Raw genomic sequence first — 24,959 nt, forward strand, 5'->3', positions numbered from 1 at the left:
ACTTTTGCCTCAGACAGCTTAGGGAAGAAGTCTCAAAGGTACTTCAAGGCTGCAGACTCCTTATCAAGGGCTGTGACAAATTGTTTCGTATGACTCAATTATATGATGGGAACAACACCTTCTGGAGGTCCACTAGTGGCTCACACTTGACATTGTGCCTTCCCATAGAGAATTCAGTGTCCCTGCTTCATAAAGGCAAAGATAACAGGGAAACTTGGTAAAACCTCCTTGGAGACCCATCAGAAATGTTACCATTTTGAAGTCTCCGATAACTTCCAAGCCATACTCATCATACTTCAAGGCTTCTAGCAAAGTCTTGACACTGTTGTATTCTTCTTTGAGGTGCACTGAATGAGCCAAGTGAAAAGATGAATACTTATTCTCGTTATAGAGCAGCACAGCTTTGAAGCTTCTGGATGAGCTATCAATGAAGAGGCGCTACTCGTTCGGGTTACAGGCAATTCCAATTGCCTCGCACAGACCGATTACATTGTGGCAGAAGCAGAGCCCATCTTGACGAGTGAAGAAGCTTGAAAAATGTCGGTGACGCTTCCTCTGACTTGCGACTTGCACACTTTCATCTAACAAATCCCACTACTTGAGCCGAGGTGTCAAAAGCTCGGCATTTGACTTTTGTTAGATTAAGATCTCTGATCAAGTCACTGAGGTCTCTTTGATTAGGGAAATATGGGTTTCTCTCACCCGCTGCACCTCTGAAATTGTAATCTGGATCTTCAACGTCTACCTCTGCTTCTAATTTGCTGATGTCTTCTGAGGATGGCTGCTTTCTATCTAGCAGAATGGGTACATGGAACTCAGGGCAGTGTGGCACTGAGCAATGGATGATGGAAGGTCCGAATACATGATAACAGATGCATTCTTGACAGCCCGATGTTTGGAAGGGTCCACCATGCACAAAAGAGCAATTGCTTGAGTGGTCAGTGGGTTCATGCCAAATTCTTGGCATGTTCCCCGCTGGGACAGCGATAAATCTTGGGATTTATAACCTTAACTTACGGTTTGATTCCCTTTAGTTGACACAATGGATAGTCCGATGTGGCTATTCTACAGGAAAACCACACACACAATAACTGATATTGTGTTTTTACCTATATTTGACTGAGAAAGAATAAGTATTACGTTCGTTTCTATAAAACCAGAAATTCTGTTTTCGTATATTTCAAATATCTTATGATAAAAGACAATAAAAATTCATATCTTTTGAAACTAAAGGGCCTGGCATCGCCTAACGTGTAAGGCGTGCGACTCGTAATCCGAGAGTCGCGGGTTCGCGCCCGCGTCGCGTCAAACATGCTCGCCCTCCCAGCCGTGGGGACGTTATAATGTGATGGTCAATCCCGTTATTCGTTGGTAAAAGAGTAGCTCAAGAGTTGGCGGTGGGTGGTGATGACAACAGCCTTCCCTCTAGTCTTACACTGCTAAATTAGGGACGGCTAGCACAGATAGCCCTCGAGTAGCTTTGTGCGAAATTCCAAAACAATCCATCCGCTGCCAGTAAGACTTTTTTCTCAATATCAAATCCCATTATGTCACTCGGATTACAAATGCAAAATCCTTTTAAACCAATTTTTAGAGACTATATAAAACGTCTCACTTGTTGAGAAACAGCCCCCCTTTTAAGGTAATAAATAAATTGAAATATCACAGTAAGACTTGTAGTAATTTTTTAAAATCGGTCTTAAATAACTCTATTATAGTTAGGTTTAATACAATGCTAATTCAAAGGAGAGGGGTCATGTCTCTACAGTTTTGGAGTTATACAAAATTACTGTAGTTTCAACTTCATAAGTAAATGACTTATCGCAGAATTCATGAGCCGAGGTAACTTGAAGTTGATAGAAGCTACGCTTTATTAGAAGAATGAAATATGAAAATAGAAACATTAATATTCATTGCTAAGTAGTCTAATTTATGTGACACCTAAAGTTTGAATCGATTTTAAAATGTTCTTGCAAACAAAGATTAAAATTACTATGATTTTACATTAATTAATATTGTGGTGTATGTATAATTCATAACCTAAACTTTAGTAGTAATAACAAGACCTGCTGGTCGTTTAGCCTATAAACAATGTATCAGAACTGTTTATAAGACTTTAACTCGCACCATAGTTGAAAGACAAAAATAGACAAATACAGTAGCGATATCTTTTATAATAATAATTACAATTTTGCAAACCTTCAGCCACCAACTTTCTGTTGATCCCGAGACTACAAATAACAGTTTATATTTTTAGTTTTGTTCTAGGGTTTTAACTGTTTTTCATCAAAATGAATGCCTTTGAAGCTAGTTTGTTCTCAAGTGATGTCGTTTTGGAGAATTTTCCATTCTAAGCTAGTTTAAATCTATTTATAAGTTTGTCTTTTATTTTTATTATTTTCTTCCCTTTATTTTCATAATAATTCTTCCCACGAAGTTAAAAATTACCTACCATCTCAATATATATAAAGTTAGTAACTGATCTTAAAGAGAAATCACATTTCGTATTTTTGAAACTTTTAACTTTCCTAGCCACAGAAGTTTAAGATACAAAAGCTCTTTCGAAACTTGACGGCAAATAACAAAACATAACTTTCATAATTTAAAGTATGATTAACTTCCCTATATATAACCATCTCGACCTGTTGTCTTGTTCTAGTTTCAAAAAGCTTTTATTTTATTTTATTATCCTAGTTTATCACTTGCCTGCGAAAGAAGTCAGTTTTTCGATATTTTTCTGTTATAAAGCTGAAATTTCCGTCAGGAGTCATCTTTTTATATTTGTTTACTAACTGTTTTTGTTTTGTTTTTATCCGGCCTGTAAAAACACAATCCACTCTTGGTATAACAACCTTTAGTCATGATCTTGGATCGATATTCGGAATTTGTTTTTCTGAAAATTAATCTACAATTTTTTTAGGAAAGATATGAGTCTCATATAGGGAGCACGGTAAAAATCATTTGAAGTTGAACTAATAACAGAGGCTTTTAGCGTACAAATATTTCTCAAAAAACATTAATCATAATAATCATACCTAATGAATTTTTCTTAAGTTAATTATATGAACTTTCTTTCATTTCCTTCTACAAATATATTACAATTCATTTAAATTCTGGTCTGTCCTAACCAGTCGCTACTCAGAACACTAATAGATATATAGGTACTTTTTATTACAAGTTACGTCAGTTTTATATTGATCTGTGATAAATTAGTTTCAGTTTAACATGAAAAATTTTATTCTAAATTTCACAATGGTTATTATAATTATATTGACATTAATATGACGAGACGCTTTCTACTTTAATATCTGTAATAAATTAATACGTTTACTTCACAGCCTCTCTCAAAGATTTCATCAGTTCTTCTGTAACATTAAATTATGACTTTTAAAAAATGATTTACAGCTGATTATTAGTTGTTATCCAAAATGCCTCATTTTATAGTGTTCGTTATCATTTATAAATAAGCAGGTTTAGAATAAACTGGGATCTTTTTACGTGAAGTGTAAGGATTTTCAAAGTAGAGTATGAAGGTGGATTGTATTCTTAGGTTACACAGAGCCCAAATAAGGCTCCTTACGTCTTGTCTTTGGGATACCGGGTAGAATTCCTTCCGAAGAGATGGAAACTTGCTCTGAGATACAACGCGTCGCTTTTCCGTTTCCTGGCTTTTTAAAACTTTCGACGCTTCTTCGCATGGGGAATGAAAACGAAACCCTTCTAACCACACCTTATCGGCTAAAACTGGAAGCGTTCGGTTTAGTTCTGCTTACGTAAGCAAACGCACACGGACCAATTCGGCACGTGATTGTTATTTAAATTTCACCCGCGATATTTTACCTTGAGGTTGTCTAAATATAAACTAGGGAATTGGGCTTGGCTCTACAAGCTTGGTGAAGAACCATTAGTGCAAGGTTCAGACAAGAGATTTGGCCATTCCAAGCTCAGTGTCTGTAGGTGCTAGGTTAAGCTAACCTGTTCGTTTATAAAGTCCGACGTGAAGCAAACATATTATAACGTAGGTTAGTTAACCTGACCTTTACCACGAGACCTACTCACACCCGGCCTACAACTCTCTAGTGTCGACTCTCAGGTTTGTATTTAGAAGTGATGTAACGTGTCTCTAAATTTCATGTTAGCATTCAGTGTTGATGGGGAGGAGTGTTATTTACCATGAATCTCTACCCTTCCTGCCTCATAAATGTTAGACTTGAAAACAATGGCAACTGGTATACATTTTTCCTTTTGTTTTCAGTTGTTCTTGTTGTATGATAAGCTATACATGTCGCAAGGTTATACGTCTATAATTCTAAAGTGTACAATAACTGAAGGTAGCTGAATGTTTTTGCTTGTTTGTTTGTTTTTTGTTTAGTTTATTTAAGACTGCTGGAGCTCCTGATGGTTCAGTGGTAAGCATGAATCTAAAAATCGGGTTTAGGTATTTGCGATTGACACAGCATAGACGGGCCTATTGTGTAGCCATACGTCTAATAACAAACAAATATTGTTGGGATTTTCATAACGTTTAGTTAATGACTTTCGGATACGAACCATTAAAATAACTAATTTTTATAACGTCTGCGTTGACAACTATTATTTGAGGTTCTTGTGCTGATGTTCGTGTTTTGGTAGGCAGGTTCCGCTTTGGTTTGCAGTATTCATTGTTACTAGCACTATTATTATACAAAGGTGGGGTAAGATAAAAAAGGATACTCCTTATCTATGTTCCTTAGGGTTAGTCAACGAAACCTTCCTATAGTAAAAATTGCCATAGAAACAGCTTTTTTAACACATGAATCACGTATAATCGAATCTTCATGGAAATGAAAACGGGTTTTGACAAGAAATACACATGAACGGACTCTTATTTTCTATTCGACGAATTATTTATTCGCATTTCTGACGATTGCTAATATTTGCGCAATATCGTTGTATCTCTTAAATGTCCTACATATTAGTCAAAGAGAAAGTTAGTTTCAGCGCAACGTGTCCACCATGCGGATGGAACAACTCTGAATTCTATTGCTTTCAGCTGAGTAACTTGGGGATAGCTAAAAATGTTATTTGATTTCATTTACTGTTTTCGTTAGAAGTGTGACTAGGTCTTAGGAATTGAAAAGAGCAAGAACGTGGATAATATTGTTAGTTTTTAAAAGAAAAAAGTGTGTTCACGAGAAATTCACTTTTGATGTTACTTTGTCACTGGTGATAACTTCACCAATCTATTGTTGGCATCTCCAAGAAAGATAAACAGAAGCTTTATTTAGTAATCATATTTATTTCGTTTAAGAGACTCAATTAAAATATTAAATGGTTAATAAAACCTTTGATTAAAATACACATCAGAACTGAAAAGTAGCTTTAAAATCAACGAAACCAATTCTAAATAGAAAACACTACAAAACTGCAAGTATTTGATGTTAAATCAGTGTACAAGAAGAAAACTTAAAACCTATAATTATTATAATACTTTAATGATATTTCGAACGTATACAAATGCTTTTTTGTGCTTAAGATCAATCAATCTGCTACACTTAACATCAACAAGATCTCTAGTTTTGTTATTTTCCTTTGTATATAACATAAGTTTGTTTGCTGTGTATTTTCTAATTGAGTGCCAAGCCTAAATAGATGGCGTTTTAAGTCAGTTAAAATACATTCTGTTTACTACTGATATTATACTACACTTTACCAGATGAACTTTTAAGTCACGAGGTTCGTCACATTTGCAACTTATATGTGAACTTCTGAAAACATGCAGTTAATGTGTTTATAATGAAACCTTTACAAAAAGTTATTACGTGCATATTGATAAAAGAGTACATTATATCGTTATGTTCTCACCAAAATCTATACAAATGAAATTATTAAGTTCAGTTGAAAAGCCTCAAATTTATGAAATTATTGAGTATATATAATATGTTAAATTACTGAGTTCTTATAAGTTAAATACTATATTCTTATGGTTTAAATTATTGGATTCTTGTGCGTTAAGTTACTGAGTCATTAGGTTAAATTGCTGAGTTGTTAGGGGTAAAATTACCGAGTTCTTAGTGAAGTCTAATAGTATGGATTACACATGTGTTTTAATCTGAATTATATGAGAAGAGATAAAAAGTTTGTATACTGAGTTAGACTATTGGGTTCTTACTAAAGTAGATAAGAATGGGTTAAATTGTCGTGTTCCCACTTAATTATTTAATAATATGTTGAAATATTAGTTAATGTTGAAGTTCAAATAAGATTTTTTGTGTTGGAAATTTTGATCCTTTTTCCTTTACTCTCCTGTTGAATTCCAAGAAAATAAAATGGGTTTTATCTTCTTTTTTTTTTTTTCTTGAAGCAGATAAGGACGCAGTGATCTCGATACCTCGGGTACATTGGCTTTTATAAATACCTGTCATCGCATTACTCACTAATTAGAATATCAGATCAAAAAAGGTGCTGGAAAAAATGCCTACATCTTTATTTCTATCTTGCCAGTTTCATTTCATGCATGATAAAATAATCAAACATTAGAATATTTTAATTTTTGTAGTTTTATGTCATGAATTCTTTTACTCATTGTTTTTTTTCACCATGTTGTTATTAAACTGATAAATACTTAAAATAAAAAAGTGTAAAACATCATTACCTCCTTTTCCAATCCGTTGCTTCAACATTAAGGAAGATATCGAACTAAATACAAATACTTCTCTTTGCATGATTATGTACTTATTCTATCAAAAGAATATACAATAATAAGCAAAGTTTCTACTACTTCGAATCACTTATTTATTTATTACTAAATCCAATAAAAGCTAAGCCTACTTAAATATACTATAAAATCGTGATTTTATTTCTATATATTTAGCTAGTGCGTGCTCTGAAATAAAATATAAGAAATAATTCGAAGGACCTTAGGGAACTTTCTTTGATATTTTTACTACATTAATTGTTTAGTTGTTGAAGAGATAAATGACAAAGACGGTGTCCTATTCCCACTATATTAATAGCTTGATTTTAGAAGAGATTAAAGACAGATATGATTGACTTGTTTTCAAGAACTTCCTGAGATTTTTTGCAACCAAAAACTATCCGTAGAAACATGAACATAAAGTTGAATATAATTCGTTTTCTGAACATAACATGAACTAAACTGAATGAAAACAAGCATGTTCGTGTAAAATAGTGTAATTTATTGATTTAGATAACTTTTATCACGAGCTTTTTTTATCTTCTATCGTAAGGTAGGCGTTACGGTACAAAACAAAATTGTTATAATAGCAAAACTAATAAAGTATCTAGGGAACCGTGTAATAATAATAATAAAAAAAAACCCTCAAAATTATGAAAAATCGTTCAATCTTCTCAAAACATAGTCGCTGTTTCTAAAATAGATTTACTAGTAGGCTAACAAAAAATTATTATCGTGATAAATGTTTTTCACTTCTTAGATCACGACATCGTCTCTAAAAACTACCGAAATGAAGATGTTTATTTAAGTTATCAGAACCATGATAGCTAGGTAAAAATGTCAAACAGTTTGAAAAATAATTCTTAAGAGCAAATCATATTTTAAAAACGTTAATGGTACTTATTATCAAAATAAGTAAGAAAAATATATTAAAGTGTAACTAAATTTGAACTTTTTAGCTTAATTCGTATCTTTCATCAGCTCTGTCATCGTAATACATTTATTTTGATATGTGAATTCTAAAGTAGGCTAAGTCTTACTGGAATAATTTGATTCTTTATCTTTCTTTCTTTTAGAACTTCTTAGAAAATAAAGAATGTCTGACGACGAAAGATACAGGTACGTGTTTTATCGAATACATTAAAACTAGATAAAGATATAGTGTTATTACTTTTATGAATGATTTTTCTTGTTTCTAATAGTGTGACTAAGTTTCGACTTCTTTACTTAAGCCTTCTTCCGGTCGAAGATATGTCACAATTTGTTTGTTTGTTTGGAAATTTCGCACAAAGCTACTCGAGGGCTATCTGTGCTAGCCGTCCCTAATTTAGCAGTGTAAGACTAGAGGGAAAGCAGCTAGTCATCACCAGCCACCGCCAACTCTTGGGCTACTCTTTACCAACGTCACATTATACACCCCCACGGCTGGGAGGGCGAGCATGTTTAGCGCGACGCGGGCCCCTCAGATTACGAGTCGCACGCCTTACGCGCTAGGCCATGCAGGGCCTTGATATGTCACGGACTAAACTTGTTAAAACTAAACATCAGCGTTTTCCTGTGTATAGTGCATTTAATTATATTTGAAAATTAAACATCGCAAAATCTAGAGTAAACTCAAATTATTGACTGAATTAAATCTGTCCAGTATCAATCAGCTTGAAGATAAACATTTTATAATATAAAATTGTCGATGTATAGGCCTAACTGTTGGTATGGCAATGTAGTTTCGACATCATGTAAGTGTTTCGTTTTTGTCGTTACTCTTGTTTAATTAATTGTACCTTTGTTTACATTGGAGGCTGTACATCTTTAAATAAGGAAATATTCATGTTTTGTGAAAAGAAATTGGATAACTCCTCTAAAGAATAGAAATTTATTTTAAGGTTTCCAGGGAGAAATGTTTTCAGAAAGACACCAAGTCAACAGCCTTTTTTTTTTCGTTCAACCATGTTATATATTCGACTTAGTTCGACACAAAAGCCATCTTTTTATTTTCTCTTTTCATTTTTTTTGACATAAAATAGAACCGCCAGCGCGAGAATGAAACTGTTGCCAAAAATGTTGAGTTGCAAGTCATCTCAAATTTCTCGGTGCATGTCCTGCCAAACTAACTTAACTAAGATGTGGGAAAAAGTTTGAATGAGCACATAAAAAATATTAAAAACGTTTCTTTGAACAAGTTTTATGATACAGTAGACAAAGAGCTGGAAATGCTTTATTCTTTTTATGAATAAATTTAATATTGTCAACTTTATTTATTTACCGACAGTTTGTTATAATATTATTATCTGCTTTCTTCAATCTGAACAACACTTTATATGATATATGGGCTAAAAGGCCAGATAATAGACCACTTACAGCAGAAGAATAGTCATCCCTAACCTCGAACAGTTGACAGAGAAAGAATTTCTAGTTAGCAACTGTTAACCACATATTGAAACTGATTGTCACATTTATAATTCTCTCACAGCTGAGAGTGCAGAGCGTATACAGTAGCACATCGCAGCTCGAACTTCAGACCCTTCAGTCCTTAGCCAGACATGTTAACCACTAGGCCATGCTCACTCTTTATGAAGTCTGAAACTTTTAAAGTTATTATGTGAATTGTCCCCGTTTCGATGTAATATCTTAATATATTTTAAGGTAAAATTTGTTTTGTTTTGAATTTTGCGCAAAGCTACAGGAGGGCTATCTGCGCTAGCCGTCCGTAGGTTAGCAGTGAAGGGCAGGAGGGAAGGCAGCTAATCGTTACCACCCATAAGCAACTTATGGACTACCTTTTTACCAACAAATAATGAGATTTCCCGTCGCATCATAATGCCCCCATGGCTGAAAGAGCGAACATGTTCGATGGTACAGGGATTCGAACGTACGACCCTCAAATTGCGAGTCGAACGCCCTAACTAAGGTAAGTAAAAGCGTAAAGAGAGAATTTTACTGAAGAGATTGATTTAAAACTTGAAGCCGTGTGTTCTTCATTAAACACATGCAACTTACCATTATAACTTCTTGTAACATACTGTTCGTCTTCTTGCGTGGGATTTTCGAGGTTTAGTTTCGTAGTGAACTCTACGTTTTGAAAAAGAAGTTAAATGGTAAACCGCGTCATAAAGCGCTCCTACCCACAGGGGGTAAGCGGTAAGTCTTGGGCTTATGACGCTAAATTTCATGTTTCGATATTTGCAGTAGTCCATTGTTTAACTTTAAGATTAACAAGTCAACAGAAACAATACTATAAGATTAAAGCTTCGTGACATCAACGTATCTCTCTTATCCAAGATAATTAGATCTCTCACCTAGTTTCTCGTTGCATTAGTTTTAAAAATTAATATATTTCTGGGAACTTTGGTATCATAAGTTTTTTCCATAACTTAAACCAAACTATGATGACATTACTTCCGCAACAACTGTAAAATATGCGTCTAACCTGAGCTTCATTTCGCGCGTGAACATATCCTTGACTGCGTTAACTTAATTGTTTGTTCTGTATGTTTCAATAACAAACTTATTAAGGTTAAAATAATTCAGATTTTATGTAAGAAAAGTATACAAGAAAATGTAAATGTATCTGACAGGCACCATAAAAACAGAAATAAACGAAGAAGACAGAGTGAAGTCATGGTTGTGTTTGTTAGTTTTACTCGTTAATTACTGTGTTCTTTTTCTTTCATCTGGTATAATTTTCTTTGGCACAGTGTAGAATCTTCAGCAGGGAATAAAACTATATTATTCAGAACAGGCTACTTAACACGTGAGAATCTTGATCTAAACAAGCAAATAATATGAATAAAAATAGTTTGCTTTTTTTGTACATTTCTAGACGATTCCATAATACACTTCCTGTTTTAAGTTTGACAAAAAATGAATCGCGGAAAAGCCGTTATATACCAGATTGTATCGTGTGTGTAAGGATGTTAGATTATATATAAAATTGTTGAAAAATACCTAAGACTTTCTCAAGAAGTTATCTCAGGTCGATAAAGGTTCTTTTTTTTTAATAGAGAAGGCCGTAGCCTAGTTACAGTACTCTGACTGTGAATTCAATGATACATGGTTCGTGATTTGCCAGCAAAAACGCACTTCTCACTTTGGAGCCGCGAATGCCCTACAAGAATAACAACCAATGATCATTGTTTTGTCAGATAAAATTTACCCAACTCTTCAGTCCTAATATTGTATTTATTGCACATCTACTAATGCTGTCTTTCACCATTCCATAATTTGTACTACTGACAAGAGAAAATGCAGCCAATCAGCAACAACCTACCACCCGTCATCTACGTTATACAATTAACTGTCACTCTTATATTACATCAAGTGCAGAGAATATTTATTTTGGTATCGCATGGATTAGAACATGGCTCGCCAGTTCCAAAATCCAATGATCTACCACAGGATGAATCAGTAGCTTCAATTCTGTAACAAACTGTTATTAAAGTTAATTTCTTTGTAATTCCTTTTATGACATATTTATCTCTCACTCAAACTGTAAGTTACCCAAAACATTTATCTACCAAAAAAAAAACTAAATGTAAGCCTAGGCTCCAAAAGTTCTGATACAACAATGAGCACAAAAAGTTCAGATTACATTCTCCTTTCTCGTGCTAATTATAGCATCATTGTTGTTTTTTTAATTTTAGAGGAAAATACAGTTCTGTACCAAAGTAAATCTTCTGGGATTCTTGGCCCTTGTTCCAGATTGTATTACATCTTCTTGTACTGCAGATTATCTAAAATCATTACGTCATTAGTTGTTAAGGAAAACATCTCCTACCAGCGGATTTCACTCTTTTGTTCTGACGTAGCTTCTATCTGTGTAGGGATCATTTCTTGTACACAACTTACTTTCTCTGAATCTTCAATAAACGTCTGAGACAGAAGAGAGCATCAATGTCTGCCAATGCCCCGACAATATGACGTTCGAAAACATTAAAATCTGTGTTAGTGTGTGTATGTATATATATATATATATATATACGGTTCATAAGCGTTATTAGTCAACGAGTTGGTGGTTATGACAGTGAACCAAACGTTCAGCCATAATGTAACCTTATTATTGATTTGGTTTGTTTTGAATTTCGCGCAAAGCTGTACGAGAATTATCTGTGCTAGCCGTCCCTAATTTAGCAATGAAACACTAGAGGGAAGGCAGCTGGTCGTCACCACCCATTGCCAACTCTTGGGCTTCTCTTTTACCAACGAATAGTGGCATTGACCGCCACATTTTGATGCTCTCATGGCTGAAAGAGCAAACATGTTTGGTATTTACAGGGATTCCAACCCGCGATCCTCAAATTACGAGTCGAGTGCCCTAACCACCTGTCCATGCCGGGACCCCTTATTATTGAAGGACTTCTCCACGTACCGTTTTTATATGTATATATTTTCTTTGCCCATGTTTCGTTGGGCTTTGCGAAGTATGACTCGATATATTATAGTTTTATTTATGATATCATGAAAACATAAATTTTATGTGGGAAAAAAAGGGTTGCAAATTCAAGTTTTGATTGCCAACAACGTTTAAAATTCATTGCAGGAAAGGTGAAAAATATGACTTGTTTTTTTTTATTATTATTATTTCGCGCAAAATTATATAACGGCTATCTTTGCTATGTGTCTGTAATGCTGAACTGATAGGTAAGTAATAAACAGCACCAACCGTTAACTCTTACCTCACAAAATAGTGAAAATTTTTGTCACTTTTATAATGCTTCAACGGTCCCAAAGTGAGGACCGAATGTTTGCAACAATGGATCATGAAGGTGAATCCTTGGAATTATGTTCTAAAAATGCTAACCACTAAATCACGTTGACTTGATCCTACGGGATAGAAATGTGAAAGATGAAAAACGGAGATCCTAAAAGGTGTTTAAAACATAGGTAAAAATGCTACTCCTCGGAATAAACTTTCTAGTTTCTCCATACCAACATCTCCCCTCCCACTCGCACACTTAAAATAAGAATCAAAAGGTCTACGGATAAAATAAATATCGTAAATCTACTATCAATGTTTGGATCAACCGGGTCGTCCAACAATTTACGTCCCTAATAATCGTAACTGTTTATCCGTAAATTAAAATATAAAAATGTGTAGAAGATATAGTAGATATTGAGAGTGGTCTAATTTTACTCATAAATGCGTGAGGTATTTAAAATTTAATATTGATCATTTACTACTTTTAAGTGCGACGTTTCGAGAGGGAGCCACTGAGCAATCTGGAATTTGTTCCGATTCCGTAATTTCTCGCTTTCTCAGCTAAATTCTCTTTCGGTAATGAGATCTTTAAAATTAGCTGCAGTTGTTTTGTTGTTTTTGAAACGTTCCCCTAAAGGTGCCCTTGTTTCCAAGACACGGGAACCCAAAATAGTCGTGATTTTGAGTTCACATGTGAAATTCTTCGACGGCACTCTTCCCTCTCAGTAAAAGGAAATACAAGAAAAGAAAAGAAACAGCCATGGAAACAAATAAACAATGCATTATCAGAGAACTGCTGGCTAAGGGAAACAACTTGCTTTCGAGAAGAAAAATATATTTTTAGCTTTCATGGCTTCCTTCATGAACAGAAATGTCTTCAATTTATTTCTACACTAAAGTTATGAATTAATTATTTGAGATTCCATGTTACATGAATAGTTAATTCTTAATTTTTCGTCATTCTTCTTAAACTTTGAACAACAATGCAACATGGCTAGAACTACTGAAGTACCATGTACTAATGACACTCTAGGAGCCACATTGCCCTGACATGTTGACGAAATCTTATTTCAACCACTCTTTATGTCCAACTTTCCACTAACTTTATTGTTAATGGGGTAAATATTTTCTTTTGATTGGTTATATCAAATATTAACGGTATAGCGAAGTCTCAGATGTTTTAGAAAAGTGAATGTTATTTCAAAAATGTGTTTTTTAACTTCGCGCAAAACTACACCAGGGCTATCTGCGCTAACTATCCCTGATTTAACAGTGTAAGATTAGAGAGAAGGCAGCTAGTCATCACTATCCACCGCCAACTCTTGGGTTACCCTTTTAACAACGAATATTGGGATCGTTCGTTACATTATAACGCCCTTACGGCTTAAAGGATGAGCATGTTTGGTGTGACGGGGATTTGAACTCGTGATCGTCCATACCGGACAAATACTTATGGAAATGTCCAATAAAATTATTAATAAAATTTATATTAACAAATCATTTTAATATATTTTTTCTCCTTTTGAAGATTTAAATGATTTTGTGTGTGTGTGTTCTTAGAGCAAGGCCACCTTGGGCTATCTGTTGAGTCCACAGTGGGGAATCGAATCCCTGATTTTAGCATTATTAATCCGTAGACTTGTACCATCCGTTGTACCAGCGGGAGATAAGTAATTTTGAGTGAAGAATCTACTAGAGGGTCTAGAAGAATTTTTTAATGAAGTTAGTTGTTTTAAAAAAAAGCTTCGAATGAAACATCTGTGATAAAAATCCCTCAAGAAATGTTTGAGATTAATAAATTATTTAATGCGTTTTAAAGGAAAGAACTGAATATTTCTCGTAAGATTTTTGCGTCTAATAAAGGTTGTTACCATTCGAATAACTTAAAACTAATGGAATTTCTAAATTTTTTTCTGAACATTGCCCATTTTGATTGTTTATTGCTTGTTTGTTTTCCAACCTACACAGTGAGCTATCTGTCACGACCCATCGTGGGTTTCGAGTCCGATTTTGAGTGATATAATTCCTCAGACTTACCGCTGAAACACTTTAGGGGTAGGGGTGTTAAAAATCCACAATGGGCTATTTGTGTTGGCTCACCTCTGCAATCAAATACTATAAATTACTGTTATAAATTCGCGGGCTTTCAACTGAGGCACCAAGAGTTGAGGCTGAACTTTATACCAACTGATGATACGACTGTCAAGAAGCCTGTTATCAACAGGTTTCATTCAGAACTTGTTTCTGGGGAAATTATTCGTAAAGAGAAACTTCCAAGACTCTACCTACGTAGTTTTTTCATGAATTCTTGAAGCTCATTAGAAGGGTGGTGCAAAAATAATTTCCCCAACTGTTTTCAATTCCTAGTTCTCTCCTATCTAAAAGTATACAAATACCTAGAATTTTGGAATAATTAAACATTACATGTAGGCGTAGGAACTGAGGGTGGGGGAGGGGAGAGACAATTAAAAACTGGAGAAAGCGTTGAGAGCCAGAAAAAGAAATCATTTGACGCTTACAGGTGCATTTCAATAACGCGTATTATGGTTGTGCTAGTAGTTCAACAATATGTCTTTGGGCTGAATCTCAAATAATAGACAACTACCAAACTTAAGCTCATGGCCAAATTAATTCTGGTGGTTGGTTGTGGGCTCCCCCTCTATATGAATATTCAGATTCTTATTTTACGGACTTTCTGCCCCTTTGCCCTTTGTTAAACATTGGTCCGATTGCAAATTGGGGCTTCTTAACATAATATAAGAAATAGTCTTATTTGACGTGCGTATAGCGAGTAAATTTTCGTTATTCATTTATTTAGAATACGATTTTATGAAAAGCGATTTTCAGGGTTTCCAAATATCAAAATGTAATATTCCACATATTTACAACATTACTGTGTAATAAGCCTAAATTTACAGCATCAGCTGGCAGTGGTATATTAAACAAAGCTTCAATCATATTAATAAGACCTTTAGAATTTATAATGAAACATATACATTTAAAGGTTTGGTTTTGGTTTGAATTTCGCGCAAAGCTACACGAGGGCTATCTGCATTAGCCATTTACTAATTTAGCAGTGTAAGACTAGAGGGAAGGCAGCTAATCATCACCGCCAACTCTTGGGCTACTCTTTTTACCAATGAATAGTGAGAATGACCGAAACATTATAACGCCCCCACGGCTGAAAGTGTGAGCATGTTTGGTGCGATGGGCATTCGAACCCGCGACCCTCAGAATAGGAGTCGAACGCCTTTACCCACTTAGCTATAGCGGGCCTCAATATTTGCTTCTACTACGCTAATAATAAATGCCAATACAGAAAACACAAATATGTAACAGTAAGTTTTGTTGGACATGTTATATCTTTTATCTCTGAAAAAACAACACGAAAAACGATAAATAAAGAGTTGTAAAATTGGTGCTTTAATAATTTATTTTTATTTTCGTTTCTTACAGTGAGGAAGAGGAGGAGGAGGAAGAAGTTAAGTAAGTTCTTTCACGTGAAGTACTCTTGTAAATTAGTTGTTTTGTTAAAACATCTAACAATAACTATGGTTAGTCAAAGTGACATAGAATTTTTAAATGAATTAATTCGAAATAATAGTAAAGGCACTTTCGTTTTCAATGTTGCCTCATCACACGATATTTGATTACATTTTTCTTCGACACTGTGATCTTTGCCTTAGTAACGAAACGATGGGAAAAAAAAAGTCCAAGTTTAACAACTTGTTTTTCTTAACCCAAACCAGCCGTTTTTACATATATATTAAGCAAAATGTCCGTTAAATCTGTGATGCTTCAGATATTAGAAAATGTTATTTTCAAATACTTTTTACTGCATTTTCCTAACAGAACCAGCTGAAAGGTAACGATGAGAATAGTTACTAGTGAAGCTACGTAATTTTTCTGTAAATAAAAGAAAGAAAGATAAAAAAACAACTTTAAACTCGAGTTCAGGAAATGAAACGAAGGAACATGGGAAGAGAAATGTGCTTAAATTTAATACTCTGTATCGTAAAATAAATACAGAGATACGAGGTCGTTTTCTATCCTCATACAGTATATTTTATTTTTTTACTTTTTCCAGGCCGTCATTAGGTTTTTTGATAGTTCAGTGGTTCTAAACTTTTTGAATTGTAAATATCCCACAAAAATTTTTAAAAGTTATTATATTATTGACTGCAAAAGTTGTTTTAAAAAGTATTGTGATTAGATTATAACATTTCAATTAAGCCTAAATTTGTTTCAAATTGACTTCAAAGCATTATTCGCCGTATTCTCTAGTTTGAAAGCTGCGCCAAAAAACGTTTGTTAATATAACTTTAGCACTATTTTTCTGTGTATTTATTACTTTGTCTTAATAATAACGTAAAGGGGTTAATTTTATTTAAAAACCATAAAGCAGTTAACTAACGTGACGTCACTCGGGTCATCTAAATGATGGAATTTCGTTCATTTACTTTATTTCTGACTTTCGTTCAAAATTTTTGCCTCAATTTTTCCCTAGGTCCTCATCTAATTTCATTCACTTATTGTCTTTCTGACTTTCAAAATTTTTTACCTCAATTTTTCCCTAGGTCCTCATCTCAGCAGAAGAAACCTGAGTAAGTGAAAGAATGTCCCTGTTATTGCACTGGGCTACAGCTTAAACATGCAGTGTCGTTCGTATATCCCCTCATGCATGGAAAGTTTTTTTTTGTCATGCAGTTTAGCGGATGGCAAATGTGAACTTTAAATTTCTGTTATGAACTGTTGACTCCCAAGTGAGCGGTTCATTAACCTTCTTCGTAACCTAACCCTGATTTCCTGGGTGATTAAGGATAACTTATCATTTTAAAATTGTTCGAATGAAGAAAACCGTACTATATTTTTCGGAGCGCCTATAAACTATATTGCGATTGTTTTTAATCAGTATTTTCAGATAACTGTATCATTAAAAACATCATAAAAGATGACAAACTATAAATCTATATTTCATTTTAGTTGGTTTTTTTAAAGAGCGTCATTATAACTTGATGAAATACTTTTCTAGGTGAAAATTGTGTAAAAATAGTTTCTATATTTTCTCGAACGGCGAAAATTAATTCTTTTAGTGCAAACTTTATTTCAACCTTCAATTCCTTCACCACGTTCTTATTCGTATTTTAAAATAATACTATCACAGAATTTAAAGAAAGAACGATGGCGAACATTTTCAACAATAATTATAAACAGACATAACATAAAAATAAATTTTCATGACATCGATAGGCGATTATTTGTTTTTATTCTATTTTTTTAATTACAAGTTGTTGATCATTTTCATAAATGTAATGCAGCACAAAATCTACTCTTTTTATCAATTATGTTTTAGGTCATACATTGTCGAAAGAATTTGAAAAAGTATGACATTTGTTATCATGTGTTAACGTTTTTTCTAAGATGGCAAAGCATGATTATAATTTATTATACTTGTCGTAAGACATCAGTAATAGGCCTATTATATTTCTAAAACAATATTGTTTATTCAGTCCATTAGAGGTTTTTCAAGAATAATAATAAGAGTGTGAAATAGTTTTTTCAACCACATTATGACTTCCATGTGGTGAACAAATGGGTTATATAGTGTTCCGACTACTTTCGGATTTGTCGTTTCACGGTGAGGCTGATGATGGTCTTTGTGTAGAGCGCAATATGTCATCATCTCGCACGCTTCTTCTTTGTGGATATTTAGGTATGTTGAATTTTTAAATACTCAGGAGGGTCAGGTGCACAAGACCTCTTCCTCCATCCCTAACTTTCATGTCGGATACTACTGTGTTGTTGTTGTAGTGCTTTTGGGTAACCCACAGTACTCCGGCCCTTTTCAGGGCAATGTCCGTGTATTGTCTTATTTATTATGTTTCATTTATATTTCATTTTTTTATTTTTTCCGTTATTACTTTTATTTTTTTATTTTACTTTATTTTTTTATTTTTTTCTTATATATTTAACATGTGTCGTCAGCAATGGTTGGTTTCGTTCGTTTTGAATCTCGCGCAAAGCTACACGAGGGCTATCTGCGCTAGCCATCCCTATTTTAGCAGTGGAATACTAGAGGGAAGACAGCTAGTCATTACCACCCACCGCCAGGTCTTGGGGTACTAGACTAGACTACTAGTCGAGTGCCTCAACCACCTGGCCATGCTGGGCTTCATCAGTAATGGGTACGACAATAAAAGTTATTGAAATACTGTTTATTATGCAATCTTCTTCTCGAAGGAAAAAAAAGAACCCCTAAGCAACTGAGTAATAATATTGTATCAGAAATATAACAGGCCTTTTGCTAATGTATTGTAATAAGTATAATTAAGTGTCAGCTAGTTGTTCAAAACAAACATGATTGACTAAACAATTTAGCTAACGTTTTTTTGTTTTGATGAACTGAAACATCGAGTGTTATCTGTGATCAACCACAAGTTATTGTTGTTTGTTAAATCCCGCCAATGCCGCACTTTTACTAACAGCTCGAAATGTCCTTTTCATGTTGAAAGGTTATTTATGGTTTATTGTGTCTTCCATTATCTATTTTTATTTTCCTGTTTATTATCTCGGATTTAAAATACAATATTTACTATAGAACAGAAAAAAACAACAACTAAAACCACGAATCTAGGTATTTAATCTTTATTTCTTCTTCAATTGTCTATAAATGAAACAATTTTTTTTCTAAATTTTAAATTTATTCACGCCAGATGATATTAGACCGCATGGAGATGAATGATTTGACATAATTTGAAACTGTTTTATATTATTGAACAGTTCAGTTACTAATGCACTGATTTTCATCTGGCGTTTTGTACTGTTTTTAATAAGTAACCGTTTTTAGCCATAGGTTCTTATCATTAGGTGAGTATAAAAATTGATAGAAATAATGAAATATTACTAAATGTAAACACATATAAACGAGTAATAATGAAATATTACTAAATGTAAACACATATAAACGAGTAATAATGAAATATTACTAAATGTAAATACATATAAACGAGTTAGTACTTTAATAACAACATCTTTCTTTTCAAAAGTGTTATTATTGTTGGTTTCGAAAGATATGTAATACTTTACAGCAACATATGGTAACTTTTGCATCATAGTGTTGTAATTATTACTGAATTTTGTCAAGAAGTTCTATCATATTTTTTTCACAATCCTTCGTTTTTAACTTTCTAAGTGTTGTTTGTTTCTTTTATATTGAATATTTGTTATCATATCAAGAATATACAATAAATGTTTACTTAAACAATGTTCAATAAACTTACTGAAACGGAAGTTATAATTAGGCCTCACTTGTACAACTTTCTTTTTTTGTGTGAATTGCCTCTAAACAATAGCACCCAACAAGCAGCTCCTCAAGTATCAGAGGCGGAAATGGCAATGGAAGTAAGTTTAAATTATTTTTTTCTAATAAATCAGTTTTGTACAACAACTGAAACAAATCGATATTTGTTTTTTAAGGTATGAACTCACCAGAACTTGTATTAGTTACTTAGCTGTAAATACAGCGAGTCGAAAATTGTTTAAAAACTAAAATAGAAAGTAACCACTCTATCTCGGGAGAATGTAAATAAAAATGTTTGTTTAGAAAGTAAACGTTTTAAAGTTATTTATTTCATCATTTTAGCCTCACCAGTAAAATATAACTGTATTACAGCAAAGCATAAACTAGGACGGTTTTTTTTTTTTGTATTTAAGAGGAGATATGGATACATTAATACTAAACTCGTGCATTTGTACACAGCTGTACGCGAAACAGTAATGGATGAGATCATTTCGTTCGGATTTAACAAAAAAACATGCATAAGCATTTTAATTGTCACACTGATATGCATAATGAATTATAACAACTTTTGTTTTAAAACATAATGCTGCGAAACGGTAACAGCTACACTAAAAAAATGTTGGTTTCTTTTCGATTATAACCAAAACTCCTTCGATAGGATTCAGCTCAGTTTAACTCTCTTTTTATTTGGTAACAAGTTTTTATGTTTTACTTACCAAAATTCAAAACTAGGAGAAGATGCGGAAGAAGAAGGAAGAGGAAGAAGCCATGTGGAGAGAGTACATGGAACAAAGACGTATCCAGAGGCAGAAGGAAGAGGAAGAACTGAAGAAACTTAAAGAAAGACAGGTGAGATAACCTTTAATTATATGGGAAACAACGGATGATAGATAAACAAGACTGTTTAATTTCGTCGGTAAACTGTAACAAATAAAAGTAAAAATAGGTAAATTATAACAAGTATAAGTGAGCGAGTTACTAATATTTCTGTAACAATGTTCTCTCTCTCTTCTAAATATTGAATATTCTTAACGTTTCTTGGTTTGTCTATAATAACAGGAAGTGATGTGTCTGAGAGAGAACCAGTTTCTCATGACAGTGGACCTAAATTTAAACTATTAGTACATAGTGATCATAGACTAGTTTTAATAGTAGTTTTATACGATGTTAGGTATTACAATTTCAAGTATCCTGAAACTGAGTTAAATGGTGATTTTAATTTAAAGTTAATTAAATGTAGAGATGTATCAAAGTTATGATGTTTGTCGACAAATACATTTTAATATATAAACAAAATAATTTATAATAACGGTTATTACAAGTGGTTGTTATAAATAATGATTTATATACAACCGTTTTACAAACTTACAAACATATTGAGCCTTCTATCCGATCCGGAACTTCCTCGATATCGAGGATTCACGAATTAATTATCAGTTGACACAGGTACAATTCACTTAATGGGGAGCTAGCTAGCTCTTCACACGTGAGTTTTGCCCAAAGTTATACAGTGTCTTCGTTAAAATACTAACGTCCAAAGTTAATCAGCTGAAGTTAAACGGTTTGTAATATTAATCTTTAAACTTTCCTGGTTAAATATCTGTAGTTTCTCGATTAATAAGCGTTAATCCTATTGGCAACAGTACTGTCAGTCACTAATATCTGCATACACACATAGTTCATTGTTAATTCTTACACTCAAGAATTATTTGCAACTTTAGTAAAAAATCAGGAATTTCGTAATAGACATTTAACATTATAATTAACATGCATTTATAAATATATATTTAATTAAAACAAACATCAATATTAAAATAATTATATAATAGTAAATCCATTACAAAACATATCAGATTAGATACTCATAGTAAGTTTATATTTACATTGTAAAATACTAACTAAATTTTCAACTTATTTAATCCTTAAACAGCAGGAATGCTGTAGCTAAAAGTATCAGTTAATGATGGCCGCCGTTTAAGGGTTAACTATGAGAATCGAAATTTTATTGGCAAATTAGCAGGCTATTTTATTCAGTTAGGATGAACTTCTTAAAACTAAATTCAACTCCAGAGACTTGAAGTTGTACCGATAATTTCGTTACTCAAATGACTTATATATTTAAAATATTTCAGCAAGGATAGTTCGAATCGGCTTCTTAACTGCAAATATTTTCACCTAAAATTATCAGGGGTGAACCAAGGTGTGAGGAGAGTTGATTTCAAGAAACCTTTTAAGTATTTTATAAATATTTAAAACACGATTAAGACGTGAAGAGGAAAAAATCAATTACTCATGTGTAAATTTTTAATATTTCATATTTTTCTAGAGGGCGGGTAACTCAAGAACATAGAGTTTGCTCTGTGTCATCATTTTATCTCTTATTCTGATATAGAAGTACTTTGTAAAATCCCTTTCATTTAAAAGTCGTGGTTCAGCTATTGTTTTTTGTTGTTGTTTTTTTTCTGTTCCCATTAGGCTTGAATATCAGTTCACCTGAAATAACCAAATTTTAGTCAGTAGCTGGACTTCGTCGCTGAATATGCGAAACCATTTCAGAAAATTGTCAACCCCAATATTTTTTACTTTAACAGGCGAAACGAAAAGCTCAAAGATATGAACAGGAGAAGAAAATGATGGAAATGAAGAAACGTCAAGAGGAACAAAGGATTCGTGAGATGGTAAGTCGTTATCATCTTATTGTGTTGTCTGACAACTCGAGGGCTTAATTACTGAACGAGTGTTTTTATTATAGCAAAGCCACATCGGGCTGTGTGCTGTGTCCACCGAGGGAAATCGAACCTCTGGTCTTAGCGTTGTAAGTTCGAAGACTTTCCGCTGTTCCAGCAGTGGACATTACTGAGCAGAAAGAAAAACAGATTGTAAAGTTCCATTAAAGTTTAAAAAACAAACAAAATTCCCACCAAACGGTTCAACTATATAACATTGCCGTAAGGAAGATAAAAAAACAACGTTTTATTATTGGTCATTTGAAACCCTGAAAATTAGTTCTTAAACGTAATAACTGGTTACTTTTATATTGAATATCCGACTAACTGATAGACATCAGAATATACGTAATTCTCAAAGGCGTCGGAAGCAAGGGTACTGGGTGGTATACATTTGACTCATATAGGAATTGTAAATTATATTATTATATTAATTTGCTGGAGGCATGCCACCATATCCCTCCCCTTAAAAAATTGAGCTTCCTTATACTTTGAATCTCTCATTGTAAAACCCGAATATCCAGCCAAATGCTTCCACTTTGCAACTGGATTTCACACCAGTGATTCATTCGTAATCTAGAAATATCAAATAACTATCAACTCGTTATTAGTTTTAGTTGCTCTTATACTCATTATGCCATTTCTGTTCTTTTAGGAAGAGAAGAAGCAAAGGGAAGCGGAAGCCAAGAGAAAACGTTTAGAAGATGCCGAAAGGAAGAGACAAGCTATGCAAGAAGCCATGGAGAAGCAAAAGATACAGGAACCCGTCAAGAGGAACTTTGTAATCCAGAAGAAAGAGGGAGACGAGGGTCCTGGAGCTGCTCTTGGCCATTCTGGATTTGACAAGGCAAGCATTTAGTTAGATAACTTGTTCTTTGATTATTTTTTACCCATTTATACCATTTAAATATGGATTTATTCACATCCGATCAAGAGAATTTTCAAAGAAGGCAAAATAATAATAAAAACAACACTCGCTATGAGATTGAACCTAGATTTGTGAGGCAGTGGGAGTAACCACAAAAGAGAATTATGAAAGATGTACACTCGTACAAGCTCTTTCAAAATGGGGCAACATTTTTAACGAAAGAAATAGAATATGGTTTATTTTGAATTTCGCGAAAAACTACACGAGGGGTATTTGCGCTAGCCGTCCCTAATTTAGCAGTGTAAGACTAGAGGGAAGGCAGCTAGTCATCACCACCCACCGCCAACTCTTGGGCTACTCTTTACCAACGAATAGTGGGATTGACCATGACATTATAACGCCTCCATGGCTGAAAGGGCGAGCATGTTTGGTGTGACGGGGATTCGAACCCGCGAAATACGAGTCAAGTGCTTTAACCACCTGGCCATGCCGGGTCAATAAAATATGACACATCACTTTGCTTGCCCCACATTCACATTAACAGGAACGACTGAGTAGTTATGAAAGTTCGTAAAGTAGGTTTGTCACCCAAAGAACCAAATAGGGTGTTATGAGAGATTTTCTAACTGTTTTATCCGTTTTATTAACTCATTATAATAACCATGTTAGTGTTTTACAATTTTTTTTTTGTAAAATAATTGTTTTTACTCGATAATGGATAACTTTCACGTATTGTATTATATTGTACAACAAAAACATCAAAATGATGCAAAAATTACCATACCTCTTAAACTATGGCTAGGTATGAAATAAATACAATAAAAGTTGTGACCTGATATTTATAAATTTATGTTATCGTTTCTTCAGTAAAAATAAATCAATTCTATGGCCATAATCTTAATCATTAAACAAAATACGAGATTAAAAACATTTGAAGGCTTTCCTATTATCACACTTTTCTTGGTATGCTTAATTATTGGTATTTTAAAGAGAAAAAAAATGCTGCTTTTATCTGACTAAAGATTGGATGATTAATATTAAAACAATACTCAGGAAGGCACGAGTCTAATATTGGTGATGAAGGAAATGAAACAACAAATATTCAGGGAAAACGAAAAATAAATTTTGATTTTGTAGAAAGTTTAGTATTGTATATGCTCTTACGTTTCCAGGTCGGCTTACAGTTCACTTATTAAAAGTTGTTTTTTATGCATCATAAATTTTTAATGGTATAATTTTATGTTACTATCTTTAAACAGTTTCCCCTTTATTGATCAAAACATTCAAGTAACAGCACGAGCCAATACTAATATCCCTTTGTTAAGTACAACTGCTAATAATAGTTGATTTTTCTCGCACAACGTGTAACAAATATTTGTCAAAGTCCATCTACGACTAAACTTGAATGCTTGTTTTTGGTCTGATTTCCAGTTTACCAACATTATGTACGCTCGAGGCGAGATGGGTAAGACGAAAGAACAGTTAGAAGAAGACAAAAGGATTTGTTTGCAGTACAGAGTTAAGCCTCTTGAGCTTGAGGGACTGAAAATTGAAGATCTTCGACAAAAGGCTCAGGAATTGTGGGCCAAGATCTCGACCTTGGAATCTGAAAAATATGATCTGGAAGAACGTCAGAAACGTCAAGAATATGATGTTAGTTTGTCACGTGTCGTCTTCTAGTTGAGAAATTAGAA

At 33.6% G+C, this 24,959-nt stretch overlaps 1 protein-coding gene across 4 annotated transcripts in view; it reads left to right on the forward strand.

The window, feature by feature from the left end:
• Positions 1-3,615: 3,615 nt before the first annotated feature.
• LOC143238871 (troponin T-like) overlaps positions 3,616-24,959 on the forward strand; it is a 33,469-nt gene continuing 12,125 nt past the window's right edge. Inside the window, exons 1-9 of one of the 4 annotated variants that reach the window (XM_076479471.1) lie at positions 3,616-4,093; positions 7,753-7,795; positions 15,828-15,857; positions 16,949-16,975; positions 19,724-19,772; positions 20,404-20,520; positions 22,263-22,349; positions 23,053-23,244; positions 24,697-24,918. In XM_076479471.1, the coding sequence (XP_076335586.1) occupies positions 7,773-7,795; positions 15,828-15,857; positions 16,949-16,975; positions 19,724-19,772; positions 20,404-20,520; positions 22,263-22,349; positions 23,053-23,244; positions 24,697-24,918 (747 nt within the window). In that variant the 5' untranslated portion in view covers positions 3,616-4,093; positions 7,753-7,772. Of the gene's footprint in view, positions 4,230-7,752; positions 7,796-15,827; positions 15,858-16,948; positions 16,976-19,723; positions 19,773-20,403; positions 20,521-22,262; positions 22,350-23,052; positions 23,245-24,696; positions 24,919-24,959 lie in introns of all 4 variants that reach the window. The other 3 variants (XM_076479472.1, XM_076479474.1, XM_076479475.1) reach the window with 3 other exon arrangements.

This window comes from Tachypleus tridentatus, chromosome 13 (genome assembly GCF_004210375.1).
Source record: "Tachypleus tridentatus isolate NWPU-2018 chromosome 13, ASM421037v1, whole genome shotgun sequence".
NCBI classification, from domain to species: Eukaryota; Metazoa; Arthropoda; class Merostomata; order Xiphosura; family Limulidae; genus Tachypleus; species Tachypleus tridentatus.